The 14,746-nt window shown below is 53.3% G+C and overlaps 1 protein-coding gene across 5 annotated transcripts in view; it reads left to right on the plus strand.

The window, feature by feature from the left end:
* Positions 1-14,746, plus strand: part of Sptbn2 (spectrin beta, non-erythrocytic 2) — a 38,056-nt gene that overhangs the window by 10,474 nt on the left and 12,836 nt on the right. For all 5 annotated transcript variants that reach the window (XM_058579455.1, XM_046445139.2, XM_058579456.1 and 2 more), the window contains 15 exons: positions 1,462-1,613; positions 2,051-2,224; positions 2,966-3,057; positions 3,209-3,289; positions 3,975-4,090; positions 5,767-5,879; positions 6,032-6,219; positions 7,670-7,787; positions 8,351-8,509; positions 8,983-9,285; positions 9,929-10,082; positions 10,291-11,161; positions 12,552-12,689; positions 13,055-13,811; positions 14,251-14,453. In XM_058579455.1, the coding sequence (XP_058435438.1) occupies positions 1,462-1,613; positions 2,051-2,224; positions 2,966-3,057; positions 3,209-3,289; positions 3,975-4,090; positions 5,767-5,879; positions 6,032-6,219; positions 7,670-7,787; positions 8,351-8,509; positions 8,983-9,285; positions 9,929-10,082; positions 10,291-11,161; positions 12,552-12,689; positions 13,055-13,811; positions 14,251-14,453 (3,619 nt within the window). The remainder of the gene's footprint in view (positions 1-1,461; positions 1,614-2,050; positions 2,225-2,965; positions 3,058-3,208; positions 3,290-3,974; positions 4,091-5,766; positions 5,880-6,031; positions 6,220-7,669; positions 7,788-8,350; positions 8,510-8,982; positions 9,286-9,928; positions 10,083-10,290; positions 11,162-12,551; positions 12,690-13,054; positions 13,812-14,250; positions 14,454-14,746) is intronic.

Consider the following 14,746-nt stretch of genomic DNA (forward strand, 5'->3'; position numbering starts at 1 on the left):
TTTATTCTACCTGTGTGCTAAAGTGGCCTCACCCCACTGTGCCTGATAGCAGGGCAGTCCCACCTGGATCCAGTCATGGCAGGATGATCTGGGCCATCCCCAGCTTAGGCAGAGCCTGTAGACTCTGAATGGTGTCCAGAGGCACCCTTGGTTCCACAGGTGCTCTGGAGCATCCCACGCGGTCATTAGGACCCCAGGTTTGGCACAGGTACAGGGGCTGGAGGTGAGAAAGACAGGAATAGACATGGGTGTGTTGCTGTTCTGTGGGTGAGGTGCACAGGAATGTGAGATTAAGGGATGAGTCTTTTCAGTTTCTGAGATGCTGGTGCTGAGATGGGAACAAAGGTGACTTTTCACGCCAGGCCACTTGGGCTAGGTTCTCACACTGGGCTCTTGGAGGAGAACTGGCCAGAATCATAGCCACCAGACAGCTTCCCAAAGGCCTGAACCTCTTTCTTCCCTTGGCAAAATTCTTAATTTTCATTTTTCTTTTGGTACTGGAAATTTAACCCGGGCCTGCTCTGCCACTGAGCTACATCCCCCAGCCCTTTTTGTTTTTTATTTTGAAACAGGGTCTTACTAAGTTGCTTAGGGCCTTGCTAAGTTGCTGAGGCTGTCTTTGAACCTGCAATCCTCCTGCCTCAGCCTCCTGAGCCACTGGGATTACAGGTGTGCACCCCGCGCCCTGCTAATTCTCATTTTTCTATGGAACCTGACAGCATCCCCTGACCAGGAGCCATCCTGTGGGCCAAGCAGCAGGACTTTTTCTATCTTTTTTTTTTTTTTAATTGGCACCTAACTCGGCCTGCCTGCCTCCCTTGTTTTGGAGAGCTCCCCAACTTGCAAGGTCTTGATTCTCAATCTTGGGATGTTGGTGTCCTGGGACTAGGTGCCCTGCAGCCAACTGGGTGACCCCACCCCAGAAATAGAGTGGCCCATCCTTTCTGTCCGTGATCTAAGGACAGTGAGCTGAGGAGGCCCGCAACCTCTCCACTGTCAAGTCCTAATGACCACTTGGTAGAGCCGCTGCTGTAATTTCAGACCACGCCCTCTGCTTTGTTCCTTTATGGCAGCTCCTTACCAGGAAGCCAGCTGTGCCAGGCACCCACTAGGTGTCCCATACTAGTATCTCATTTAACCAACATGATGAGTGTTAAAGTAGAAAGTAGTGTGCCCATTTTACAGGTGGGGAAGTTGACGGGTGGAGTAGCCTGCCTAGTGTTCCCCCACTGTTACGTGAAGGAGCCCAATCCCAGCCCCTCCGTGGACAGTTTCTTTTCTCTTTCTCCTCAGAGCCTGCTTTCTGTCTCTCCTGTTTTTTGTTTTTTACTTTGCTTATGAGCTCATTCCAAATTCCTCACTTCCCACCTCACTTCCTACTCCCCCCCCATACACAACTGGTATTTAGAAGCAGGCATACCGTACTCAAAGGATAGAAATGACCCCACGTTGCCACCACAGATGAGCGAGAAGCCGTGCAGAAGAAAACCTTCACCAAGTGGGTGAACTCGCACTTGGCCCGGGTGACGTGTCGGGTGGGAGACCTGTACAGCGACCTCCGGGATGGGCGCAACCTCTTGAGGCTCCTGGAGGTGCTCTCGGGAGAGACACTGGTAAGCTGCGATCATGGGGGTGGGGATCAGCAACTGACCAAAGGGACAAGCCACAGGAGGGGCCCCTAGAGAGACGAGCCACAGCAGGGCAGAGCACAGGGAGCCCCTCTGCCCAGAGGATGGTTCCGCTCCAGGAGGCTTTGCTGCGTGGATTTCACAGGGGCCTTGCTGCGCAGAGCCAGGAACAGTAGTCCCATTGAAAACGTTTCTTCTCCCACCCACTCTGGGTGCAATTAATTCCCTTGGGAATCTTAATCTCCTCATCTATTACCTTAGCTTCAGCTCCTTGACCTTTGCCCTGGCCCTGAGGCTGTCCCTGTGTTCCTGAGGGAGGACATGGGAAGGTGTGCCCAGCACGGCCCTGGGAAGGCTGGGGGAGGAAGGAGGAGACCCGCAGCCCCATGCCACTGTGCCACCTCCCTGCTGTCCCCCAACAGCCAAAGCCTACCAAGGGCCGCATGAGGATCCACTGCTTGGAGAATGTAGACAAGGCTCTGCAGTTTCTGAAGGAGCAAAAAGTGCACTTGGAAAACATGGGCTCCCATGACATCGTGGATGGGAACCACCGACTGACCCTTGGGCTGGTCTGGACCATCATCCTTCGGTTCCAGGTACCCTCGAAGGTGTTCCTCAGTGAGCGGACCAAGCACCTGTTCTGCACCTCGAACAATTAAAGCTGGTCCGTGATAAGTTCAAAAATGGAGTGTCAGGAACCTGGCCCAGAATTGGCCAATGCAGCCACATCTGTGTGCCAGATCAGGGGACTCACCTTGTTATACAGGGGAGAGACCAGTTTGGAGTTCCCAACTCCCTGTGGCAAAGTTCCCCGGAGCCTGCTCTGTGTGCTGGTCATGTGCCTTGGGACCCCAGGGTGGTTCACAGGGGATTAGGAACTTATAAACTGGTCCGTCATTGCAGAGAGTTTGAAAGTTTGAGAACCACAGGAAAGGTCTGGCCTCCTCCTCCATGTGCTTATGTCCCAGTGTCATCTCAACTCTCCTGATCACACCTGACCTCTCTGCCTCTTCTAGCCCTAAGCAGAGTTCTGTCGGCTTCACCTTTGAAAGCAGATCTCAGAAAATGTCCACTGATCTGCCCTCAGCTCCCCACCCGGAAGAACCAGCTCTCTTCGCAGGCACTTGTACTCACCTGCTTCCTACCCCTCCTGCTGCCTTAAATTCCTCAGACCCAATGGTTCATGTCACTTGCCCAGGCTGAAAGGGCCTTAGGCTCTGTCCCTTCACCTGTATGAGGGCAGTCTAACAAGTCTTTTCCTGCCATTTCTGAGTGTCTCTGATAATGCTAGGTGCCCCTGTCCAGGGAGTGAGGTCCCTGCATTTCTTCCTTTTTAGATCCAAGACATCAGTGTGGAGACAGAAGACAACAAGGAGAAGAAGTCAGCCAAGGACGCCCTGCTGCTCTGGTGCCAGATGAAGACCGCAGGGTGAGGAGGCCCTGGGCATGTGGCAGTGGAGGGCCAGGTGCATTGAGGCTGTGCATCAAAGGAAGGACAGGCTCTGGGATCCACAACCTGGAACTGTCCTTCCCTCCCAGACCAGGGCTCGGCCCCACTCTCCACTTTTCCCTATTTCCAGGTATCCCAATGTTAACGTGCACAACTTCACCACCAGCTGGAGGGATGGACTGGCCTTTAATGCCATCGTACACAAACATCGGTAAGACGGGTTTGCAAGCACGTGGGTTAATGACCCAAGGGACACATAGGTAGGCCAAAGGCGATGAGATGAGCTCACCACAGCTGTAAGGAACAAGTGTACAGAGAGGAACTGGAACGTGGGAGCATCGTGCTCCACCAAGAACTTATGTTAGAAGTAGGGGGTGCTATGGGGGAGGGTGGGAGCAGTGGAGGTTTGATTTGGGCTACTCCCTTTTTTTTTTGGTACTGAGGATTGAACCCAGGGATACTTAACCACTGAGCCACATTCGCAGCCCTTTTTTATATTTTATTTAGAGACAGGGTCTTGCTGAGTTGCTAAGTGCCTTGCTAAGTTGCTGAGGCTGGCTTTGAACCCATAATCCTCCTGCCTCAGCCTCTGGAGCTACTGAGATTACAGGCATGTGCCACAGCGCCCAGCTACAGTGCTCCCTTCTAGAAAAAATTGAGTTGGACTCTCAGGGATAAAGGGGAACAGACTGACTTTTCCTCTTTGGGAGTCTCATGTGCTTTTTTTTTAAATTTTTAGTGTAGATGGACACATTACCTTTATTTTATTTATTTATTTTATGTGATGCTGAAGATGGAACCCAGTGCCTCACATGTGCCAGGCAAGCACTCTACCGCTGAGCTACAGCCCCCAGCCCTCATGTGCTTTTGATATCTTCTATCTCCCCCTGCCCCAGGCCAGACCTGCTGGATTTTGAGTCCTTGAAGAAATGCAATGCACACTACAATCTGCAGAATGCTTTCAATCTGGCTGAAAAGGAGCTGGGATTGACCAAGCTGCTGGATCCTGAAGGTGGGGCAGAGGCAGAAGGCATGCTGGGCTGGGGAGGGGAGGATGTGGAGCAGCTACCCGTGGTATGGGGTTTCTTGGGGCAGGTGAATGAAAATGTTCTGGAACTATGTAGTCAACAATGATTGCCCAACCTTGTGAATACACTGAAAACCACTGAGCTGTGTAAAAAGATGAATTTATGGTATGAAAATCATATCTCAAAAAAAAAAAAAAGTCTGGAGGAAGAAAGGGATTCCTGCAGAAGAAAGATCCCAGGGCTCTGGGGCTCCATCCCAGCTCCTGCGTAGAGAAGCTCTGTGACTGAGAGCTAGTCCTCGTGGTTTCTGGGGGCCCTTCTTATTCTAAAATTCTAGGGTTCTAACTTAAGCTACATGAGCTTGAGGTTCCACTGAGAACTGGCCCCTGGTCAGCTGCCCCTATGGACTGGCTCCTGTGCTTCTGCTCAGAAATTTGATGAGATCAGTGATGGCCACTTGGCTCTTCCTTTGTACCTGGTGTAGCACTGCATTTGACATGTTTTAATTAATCAAATCCTTACGACAACCCTTTGAAACCCATACCATTATCATCTTCAGTTTAAGAAAGAGAAAGAACACGGAGCCTATAAAGGTTGAGCACCTGGCTAAGGCCGTATGGCTGGTGGAGCTGAGATCTGACTTCCAGCAGCCTGGCTCCAGGGCCAGTTTCCTCAGCTTGCCTTTGGCGGAGCAGAGAGCAGTCTGGTGCAGCCAGAAACGGGAGCAGGGAGGGGCCAAGCACCTGCCTGTTGGACGTGCTCCTTCCTAAGCTCGCTGGGCAGGTTTGGGTCTGGGTCACTTTCTCCTGCTTCCCACCCCTCCTGTGGCCCCATCTCCTGAGCGCTCTTAGTCCAGCATGGCGACATCACCGTCAGCTACCTAGAGACAGAAATAGGCTGAATTGAGTTCCCTGGAGAGCTTTTGAGAAGCATGTGGCTGTGTCCTGCGACTTCCGAGGTGACGTCAGTGGCTCCTGCCTGCCTGCGAGTTTTCAGAAGCAGTCAAGGGGCTTCTAGTCTCACAGTCTGACCTTTGGGAAGGATAAAATCTGGCCTAACTAAAGGAGCCCAGGGATCTCAAGTCATGGTCAGCCTTGCTCAGGTGGTGGAAGCTGTTTCTGCTTGAGGGACTCTCGCCGTTGGGTGGCCCATCGCTGAGGTTTGGGACTTAGGCTGGAAACAAGGGTGGCCATGTCCCAGGACAGGGCTAGGCACTGGCCTCTGTGTCTACTGCGCAGCATCCCAGGTCTAGGAGGCTTAGTCTTATGTCCCACTGCCCCAGAATCTGTTGGCTTCTTAGACATCTTTCCAGCCTGCAAGCCCAGGCTCTGACCTCAAATGGCAAGCTCTTTCTTTTCTAGTGTTTCTTCCCTCAAGCAACTAGTTTTCGTGTCCAGTGGGCATGCTGGGAAAAAGCGTGCTTTGGCTTCTAGGTTGTGTACACTGTTTGAAGGGCCTGTCCTAGTCTAGGAGAGGGGGAAAAGGTGAGCTTTTCTCAGCCCTTTTGGTCTGAACAGTGGAGGCGTCACTTTGTTTGTAAGGGAGCTGAAGACATGCCCACCATGGAGGGTTGGGAGGCCCGGGCACAGTGCAAGTGGCTCAGGTTTCAAAGGAGGCAGGTTTCTGAAGTCCACCTGACCTGAGTATTCCCATTTCTCAGATGTGAATGTGGACCAACCAGATGAGAAATCCATCATAACCTATGTGGCTACCTACTACCACTACTTCTCCAAGATGAAGGCCCTGGCTGTGGAAGGCAAAAGAATTGGCAAGGTACTGCTCACCGTGAGACAGGAGGTGGAAAGGCCACAAGAGGCCTGGCCCTGGGGTCTTACTCCCCAAAAGCAGGAGCAAGGTGGAACTGCAGGACTGTGCCAGGGACCCCCACTGGCAAGAACCCTATGTCCTTGTCTCCTGTGGTGCAGGTGCTGGACCACGCCATGGAGGCGGAGCGCCTGGTGGAGAAGTATGAGTCCCTGGCCTCTGAACTGCTGCAGTGGATCGAGCAAACCATCGTGACCCTCAATGACAGGCAGTTGGCCAACTCCCTGAGCGGTGTCCAGAACCAGCTGCAATCCTTCAATTCCTACCGCACCGTGGAGAAGCCGCCCAAGTAAGTGCCCCCTCAGGCCCCACCCTGCCAGGGCATGCCTTCCCTGAGCTGTGCCCACGTGAGAGGAAGCCTCATTTACAAGTGGCCTTATGGGAGGGACATTTGGCAGTATATGAACTCAGGAGGCTCATTTCCCCCAGCTCAGCGCCAGAATCATACAAACGACATAGTTGCTCCAAAGTAAAAATTCTTAATCATGAGCCATTTTTAAAAATCTGTGCTGTGGAAATGCTCACCACAGTGTGTAGAGTCATTGGGACCCGTCAGATGAGATTACAGGCCAGGTGTTGCAGCACCCCAGTCCCCCCGCAGGGAAACACGCCACGACCTGACAGGAAGGTCACACCCAGCAGCACGGGGGTGACTGGTGAATGAGCATCGCAGAGGTTCTTATCATTTATATATTTTAGCAATTAACTGTTTTCATGTGTGGAATTGCTATTAGGTGATTCTATATGGTACATGCTAAAACTTATGGTTTTTTTTTTCTGTTTATCATTAAGCTCTTTTTAAATTAATGTGTCAGCTCCAAAACTAATTTTCATTGAGAAAATAATTGTTTCTGTATAGTCCAGGGATTTATTTAAGGTGTGCCTTTGCCCAGAGAGTTCTGGATACGAAACAAAGATGTAACTTCAAGGATGTTCACGAGCATGACCTTTGTAAAAGAAAAATAAGTCAGGAAGTCTGGCATGGTAACACATGCCTGTAATCCCAGCGATGGGGGAGGCTGAGGCAGGAAGATTGCAAGTCTGAGACCAGCCTCAGCAACTTAGCAAGGCTGTGGCTCCAAATTTTTAAAAAATCAGAGGGACTGGGGTCATAGAGCACCCTTGTGTTCAATCTCCAGTATTGCAAAAGGTGAGGAGGACAGGGCAAGTCACAAGGCAACCACTGAAAATAGTACTGAACAAATGTATTTAATGACATAAAAAGATATTAATGAGAAATAATCAAAGAAGCAGGCTATAGGAATTCTTTGTGGACCACAGAAAACAAAATGCTAAGTGTCCAGCTTCCAAGCACCTGAGTTCAAATCTTGGCTCTGCTACTGAGCCATTGTGTTGGGCAACCTCTTTGGCCTCTCTGTGTCTCAGCTTTCTCATCTGTAAAATGGGGATAATTGAGAGAATGGAGACTATGGAAAGAGAGAAGCAAGTTAGTGCTTGCCAGGTGCTGGGAGCCTGCCCAGCTTACAGCAAGAGAGTCCTGGTCTTGTTAGCTGTGGATACACCGGGATTCTGTCTGTGTCACAGTGGTCATCATTTGGTGTGGCTTTTGTTGCTCTAAAACAATGTTTTTGGGTTTGCCAGTTTGTTCTGGCTCTCACACAAGGGCGTGTGTTGCTTTTATGACAAGAAAAGCAACCTAGGTCACTCCATGTTGTAGTTGAGTCCTCACAGGCCCCTAGTGGCCCTTGCCTCTGACCCCAGTTTGGCCCCTGCCTCAGGTTCACTGAGAAAGGGAATTTGGAGGTGCTACTCTTCACCATCCAGAGCAAGCTACGGGCCAACAACCAGAAGGTCTACACGCCCCGTGAGGGCCGGCTGATCTCTGACATCAACAAGGTCTGTAGGCACCCTGTTGTCACTCAGGGGGCCATCCTCGGCAGCCCAGGCCCAGAGCCCTCTTGACCTCCACCAAGCCCTACCACCCTAACTGAAAACTCCACCTCACTGTCCCCACCCTGAGACATGATTCTTGGTGCATCCTCTTAAACATCTTGCCCAGTTCCCCTTCCTCTGACTGTCCCTACAGGGTCATGTAAGGAATTATACTCCAAGTCCCTTGTCTTGTCCAACAGGTCCCCAACTCACTATTTCTACTTTCTATTTCATTTTTTCACAAACAACACAGAGAAGATGAATAAAAGTAAAACAAGGTTTGCCCACACTCCCACCACTGCAAACAAATCAAGCAGTTTCCAGTGATTTCCCTCCAGCCCTGGTCCAGAAGCAGGCGTAGTTGTTGTGAGGTTTCCCAGCATGCCCATGCCACCACACACGGGCAGGCGCCTCGCTGACCACATTCCAGGGGTCTGCTGGACGCAGGACTTACCTGTGCCCCTGCCTCTCCTCTCTGGCCCTCCCTTCCCTGGCTCTGATGCACTGATCCTCTCCCCACCATGCAGGCCTGGGAGCGGCTGGAGAAAGCAGAGCATGAGCGGGAGCTGGCCCTGCGCACGGAGCTGATCCGCCAGGAGAAGCTGGAGCAGCTGGCCGCCCGCTTCGACCGCAAGGCCGCCATGCGGGAGACCTGGCTCAGTGAGAACCAGCGTCTTGTGTCCCAGGTAGGAAACCAGGGCCTCCGGGGACATCCCGGCTGGTGGGTTGAAATGGAAGGGAAACAGTGATGAGTAAGGAGCCCTGCAAGGTGGGGAGATGATCAAACACGAAATCCACCGCACAGGCAGAAAGACCGAGAAACTCTGGAGCAGCCAGGCACAGTGGCACATGCCTGTATTCCCAGCAATTTGGGAAGCTGAAGCAGGAAGATCACAAGTATGAGACCAGCTTCAGCAATTAAGCACGACCCTGTCTCAAAATAAAAAAACAAAAGGGACGCCCCTGAGTTCCATCCCCAGTCAGAACAAGCAAGAGACAGACTCAGGTCCGGGGGCCAGGGGCTCAAGCAGGAGAAAAAATCGTGGGATGGGGGAAAGGAAACTGAGAGCCACCTCGAGGGGCTGGCATCTTGCAGCTGGGGCCAGCAGAGGTTCTGTCCTTTGGTTCCCAGACCTCCCCTCTCTGCTCTCTGCCACAGGACAACTTTGGGCTGGAACTGGCTGCGGTTGAGGCAGCAGTGCGAAAGCACGAAGCCATTGAGACCGACATCGTGGCCTACAGCGGCCGGGTGCAGGCAGTGGATGCTGTGGCCGCCGAGCTGGCCGCCGAGCGCTACCATGACATCAAGCGTATCGCTGCTCGGCAGCACAATGTGGCTCGGCTCTGGGACTTCTTGAGGCAGATGGTGGCTGCGCGGCGGGAGCGGCTCCTCCTCAACCTGGAGCTGCAGAAAGTGCTTCAGGACCTGCTCTACCTCATGGACTGGATGGGAGAGATGAAGGTAACGGCCGGTGCTAGTGGTGGGACTCCAGTGGTCGAAATCGTGGAGGTGCTGAGAGGGCCTGAGTAGATAAAGGGGGGAGTGGCCGGCTCACTAGGGCTTTAGGGTCAAGGAGTTTGAACTTTATTCAAAATAGCATGGAGCACTTAGTGATTCAAAGGTTCTGAGAGGGAGAGATGCGATTCTGCCTTACCTGTTAAAAGGGTCCCTTGGGCTACTATGTGGAGAAGACTGTGGGCAGCCAGAGTGGGAGCACAGAGACCAGTTAGAGTTGTTGCAGTCTTCTGTGCCATAGGTGGCCCTAAGGAAGGGTCTAGGAGAGGCACTGAAGGGAGCTGGGCTGCTGGGGCAGAGCAGTGACAATAGGAGGGTGTCTGTCTGTGATTCTGGGGCTAAGGAAATGAGTCACAGCAAAGATTCCAGGAGCAGAATTTGCATAAAGGCTGTTCCATGGGAGGGTGCCTAAACAGAACCGTGGTGCGTCCCTGCATGTGGGTGTGAGCAGGTATGCTCGCCTGGGTGCAACACCTGGAACCACCCAAAGAGGTTGGAAGGGAGACCCCGGAGGTTGGCACGTGTGCCTGACTGGCAGCGAACAAGAAGGCTCTCAGACGGGCACCAGCATGCTGCATGTTCCCGGCAGGGGCGGCTGCAGTCTCAGGACCTGGGCAAGCACCTGGCTGGAGTGGAGGACCTGCTGCAGCTGCACGAGCTGGTGGAGGCTGACATCGCCGTGCAGGCTGAGAGGGTGCGGGCTGTGAGCGCCTCTGCCCTGCGCTTCTGCGACCCAGGGAAAGGTGAGAACCAGAGGGGAAGGTCCTGGAGATGACAGGGCTGGGAAGGGCAACATTAAGAGCAGAGGCAGAAGACTAGGAAAAGCTGGGGACAGGAGAGCCGATGGTGGATGCTGGGTGAGGAGCTGGAGCCAGGGAGGGGGTCGGGGATTTGTCACCAAGGTGGGTGGAGAGGATCCAGAGCCCTGGAACCCCACATGACTATTTTCAGAGTACAGACCATGTGACCCGCAGCTGGTGTCAGAGCGGGTGGCTACCCTGGAGCAGAGCTATGAGGCCCTGTGTGAGTTGGCAGCGGCTCGGAGGGCTCGTCTGGAGGAATCACGGCGCCTCTGGCGGTTCCTCTGGGAAGTGGGAGAGGCTGAGGCCTGGGTGCGGGAGCAGCAGCACCTCCTGGCCTCAGCCGACACTGGCAGGGACCTGACCGGTGTCCTCCGCCTGCTCAACAAGCACACGGCTTTGCGGGGGGAGATGAGTGGCCGGCTGGGGCCCCTGAAGCTCACCCTGGAACAGGGCCAGCAGTTGGTTGCAGAGGGCCATCCTGGAGCCAGCCAGGCTGCTGCCCGTGCAGCCGAGCTCCAGGCCCAGTGGGAGCGGCTGGAGGCCCTGGCCGAGGAACGGGCCCAGCAGCTTGCTCAGGCTGCCAGCCTCTACCAGTTCCAAGCCGACGCAAATGACATGGAGGCCTGGTTGGTGGATGCACTGCGCCTAGTGTCCAGCCCTGAGCTGGGGCACGACGAGTTCTCCACACAGGCCCTGGCCAGGCAGCACCGAGCCCTGGAGGAGGAGATCCGAGGCCACAGACCCACCCTGGAGGCCTTGAAGGAACAGGCTGTGGCCCTGCCTCCCGCACTGAGCCGCACGCCCGAGGTGCAGGGCAGGGTGCCCACACTGGAGCGGCAGTACGAGGAGCTGCAGGCACGGGCGGGCGAGCGTGCTCGGGCCCTGGAAGCAGCCCTGGCACTCTACACCATGCTCAGCGAGGCTGGGGCCTGTGGGCTCTGGGTGGAGGAGAAGGAGCAGTGGCTCAACGGGCTGACCCTGCCTGAGCGCCTGGAGGACCTCGAGGTGGTGCAGCAGAGGTAGGGCCTGCAGCTGCTACGGACCCCCTTGCCTGTGAGCTGGGGCCAGGGTGAGATGTGGCCACTCCCACCATAAAGCTGCCCACTGCACCTCACTGAGCCTTAATCACATCCTTCTGTCTTAATGGTTGTCTTTTCTAAGTTTCAATAATAATGTTAAACATAACAAAAGTAGACAACATTTCACAGCAAAACCCTATCCATCCATCCCCAGGGTCCAACGTTGTCAATATGGTGCTCATTTTGATTCACTCCCTTTTTAAAAAAACTATTCCCGGTTATTTCACATGTATAGTCTTCAGGATACATCCTTTAAGAAAGAGGAGGAAAAGCCAGGCTTAGCAGCACACACCTTTAATCCCAGGAGGTGTGAGTCAGTAGGGTTACAAGTTCAAGACCAGCCTCAGCAACTTAGGGAAAACCTGTCTCAAAATAAAAAAATAAATAAAAAGGGTTGAGGATGTAGCTCAGTGGTAGAACACTCCTGGGTTCAATCTCTAATGCTGGGGGGATAAAAAATAAATACATAAAAATATATTTTTTTAAAATTGAATATGGAATTATAATATATATTATAATATAATAATATTGACCGTTTAGGCAGAACCTCTCATGAGGTTCACAGAATAATATCTTAAAATCATTTTGAAGAGAGTTTTCTTATAGAACCTCAGTACCATTATTACTTAGAACAAAATGAGCAATTACTTGATATCACCTACCATTAGCCCATAATCAAATTTCCTGACGGTTTAAAAAAATATAATTAAACTTTTTTTTTTTTTTAAGTTTTCAAGATATCCTATTGGAGGTTCTGATAAACTACAACCCTTAGGCCAAATCCAGCCTGCTCTCTTTGTTTGTTTTTTTTTTTTTTTGATAAAGCTTTGCTGGGCAGAGCCATGCCCACAGACAGGAGGTGATCCTGTCTGTGGTGACCCTTATCACTACTACCCCAGAGCTGAGCTGGGACAGACACAGTGACTCTCAGACCTAAAATGCCTGGCCCTTTACAGAAAAATCCTGCAGACCTGCCCCACTAGAATATAAAATATCCCTGAGAGAAGTTAGAGTTCACGTCTTTGTCACTTAGACACATGCTTTTGGTTGTCACTTCATTTTTTATTGGTGGGGTGGGGCTTGGGTTGAGGGCTAAAGGGTGAGCCCCAAGAGAGTAAGTGAACCTCTGTTAAAGGTCGAGTTTGGTTATCCCTCACCATCTTTTTTAACAACCCCAGAGAGGAGAGTTTTTCCCCTGAGAACCTTGTAGGCAAAGCATCGCAGAGACAGAGCCCTGTGTTGAAGGGAGGCAGTTCTGCAGGCATCTAAGGGAGATGGCCTGGGGCCTCTGTGCCTCCCATCCTCGTGCTCTACTTGTTTACCCACTCAGGTTTGAGACCCTAGAGCCGGAAATGAATGCCCTGGCAGCTCGAATTACTGCTGTGAATGACATAGCTGAGCAGTTGCTAAAGGCCAACCCTCCAGGGAAGGACCGGATTCTCAACACTCAGAAGCAGCTCAACAACAGGTGGGCTGGGGATGTCAGCCCTGGGCACTGAGGGAGAAGGAAGCAGCTGGAGATGGTGCTTCAAAGAGGGTTTGGCAGGGCCTGGGAGGGGGCTAAACACAAGGGGAAGGACCAGCCTGGAATGAGTTGGGGAGGATAAATAGAAAAAAGGATGAAATGGGATGAAAGTGGTCCCAGGAGGCTGAGGATTGGATGGGGAACAATCAAAAAGAGAAGGAGGCAAGGGAATGATGGGGAGCAACCTTCTTACAAAGGCAGAAGTGGGTGGGTGTGCACCATGTGGGGAGAAGCAGGGGTACCCCAGATGTACCTGGCCAGCCAGGGAAGTTCAGCAGCTCTACATGCTACTCCCTCCCTCTACTCAGGTGGCAGCAGTTTCGGTCCCTGGCAGATGGCAAGAAGGGAGCTCTGACATCAGCCCTGAGCATCCAGAACTACCACCTAGAGTGCACGGAGACCCAGGCCTGGATGAGAGAGAAGACCAAAGTTATCGAGTCCACCCAGGGCCTGGGTAATGATCTGGCCGGGGTGCTGGCCCTGCAACGGAAGCTGGCGGGCACCGAGCGGGACCTGGAGGCCATCGCCGCTCGGGTGGGTGAACTGACCCGAGAGGCCAATGCCCTGGCTGCTGGCCATCCGGCCCAAGCCCCTGCCATCAACACCCGGCTTGGGGAGGTACAGGCTGGCTGGGAGGACCTACGAGCCACTATGCGGCGAAGAGAAGAGTCCCTGGGTGAGGCACGGAGGCTGCAGGACTTCCTGCGCAGCTTGGATGACTTCCAGGCTTGGCTAGGTCGCACGCAGACCGCTGTGGCCTCCGAAGAAGGGCCGGCTACCCTGCCTGAGGCTGAGGCCCTCTTGGCCCAACATGCAGGCCTACGGGGAGAAGTGGAGCGTGCCCAAAGCGAGTATAGCCGCCTGCGGGCCTTGGGCGAGGAGGTGACCCGGGACCAGGCAGATCCCCAGTGCCTCTTCCTACGGCAGCGGCTGGAAGCCCTGGGAACCGGCTGGGAGGAGCTGGGCCGCATGTGGGAGAGCCGGCAAGGCCGCCTGGCCCAGGCTCATGGCTTCCAGGGATTCCTACGGGATGCTCGCCAGGCTGAGGGTGTGCTCAGCAGCCAGGTGAGAGGCCAGGGGTCAAGGTCCCACCCAGGAAGAATAGGAAAATAGGGACCAGGGGATGTGTGAGGAAGAGGATAGTGTCAGCGGGTGGAGTAGTTGAGGAAATAACACAGGCAGGAAGGAGTGGGAAAAAAATGATAAACAAAACTTACCAAAGCCGACTTTAGATGACACAGAAAGCGTGGCAAGTCATATAACTATTTTAAAATCAAATCGGTTGCTACAAATAAGGTCGAACAGGATTTGGGCCCCAGCTCAGCTCCCTTGGAACTTTCTAGGGTCCCCCAAGTTAGTGATACCCACCCCCTTCATCTTCAGAGCCATCTGGCTACTCCACCCTTGCTGAGGCTGGCCACCCTCTCATCTGTGTCCCTGGCTGGGTCTGAGGGATGGAATCTGTATTCTTTGAGAAGTGAGCTTGCTCCCTGCTTCCACACAGGAGTATGTTCTGTCTCACACGGAGATGCCAGGGACACTCCAGGCTGCTGATGCTGCCATTAAAAAGCTGGAAGACTTCATGAGCACCATGGATGCCAATGGGGAACGCATCCGTGGGCTCCTGGAGGCTGGGCGTCAGCTGGTGTCAGAGGGCAACATCCATGCCGAGAAGATCCAGGAGAAGGCAGATTCCATCGAGAGCAGGTGGGATGAGGCCGGCAGATAAATGAGGGGTCTGAGAGAGAAATCAGTGGAACAGGGCTGTCTCAGAGATGGAGATGTGGCATGGGAGACCTGACAGGTGGCAGGAGATAGGGGGCTGACAGCAAAGTAGTAGAGAGGGAGAACAGGGTGGTGGGAGAGGGACTGGATCAGGAGCTGGGATGGTCTGCCTCCTGCACACTTGGGCAAAATAGAGCCTACTAGGTGGCAGGCCTGGAAACGTGATTCCTGCCTGGGGTGTCTGGTGGGGTTTCTGGGAGGCTTATCCCTACAGG

The sequence above is a fragment of the Marmota monax genome, unplaced genomic scaffold (assembly GCF_021218885.2).
Source record: "Marmota monax isolate L192 unplaced genomic scaffold, Marmota_monax_Labrador192_F-V1.1 WCK01_AAM20220418_F8-fsc00038, whole genome shotgun sequence".
NCBI classification, from domain to species: Eukaryota; Metazoa; Chordata; class Mammalia; order Rodentia; family Sciuridae; genus Marmota; species Marmota monax.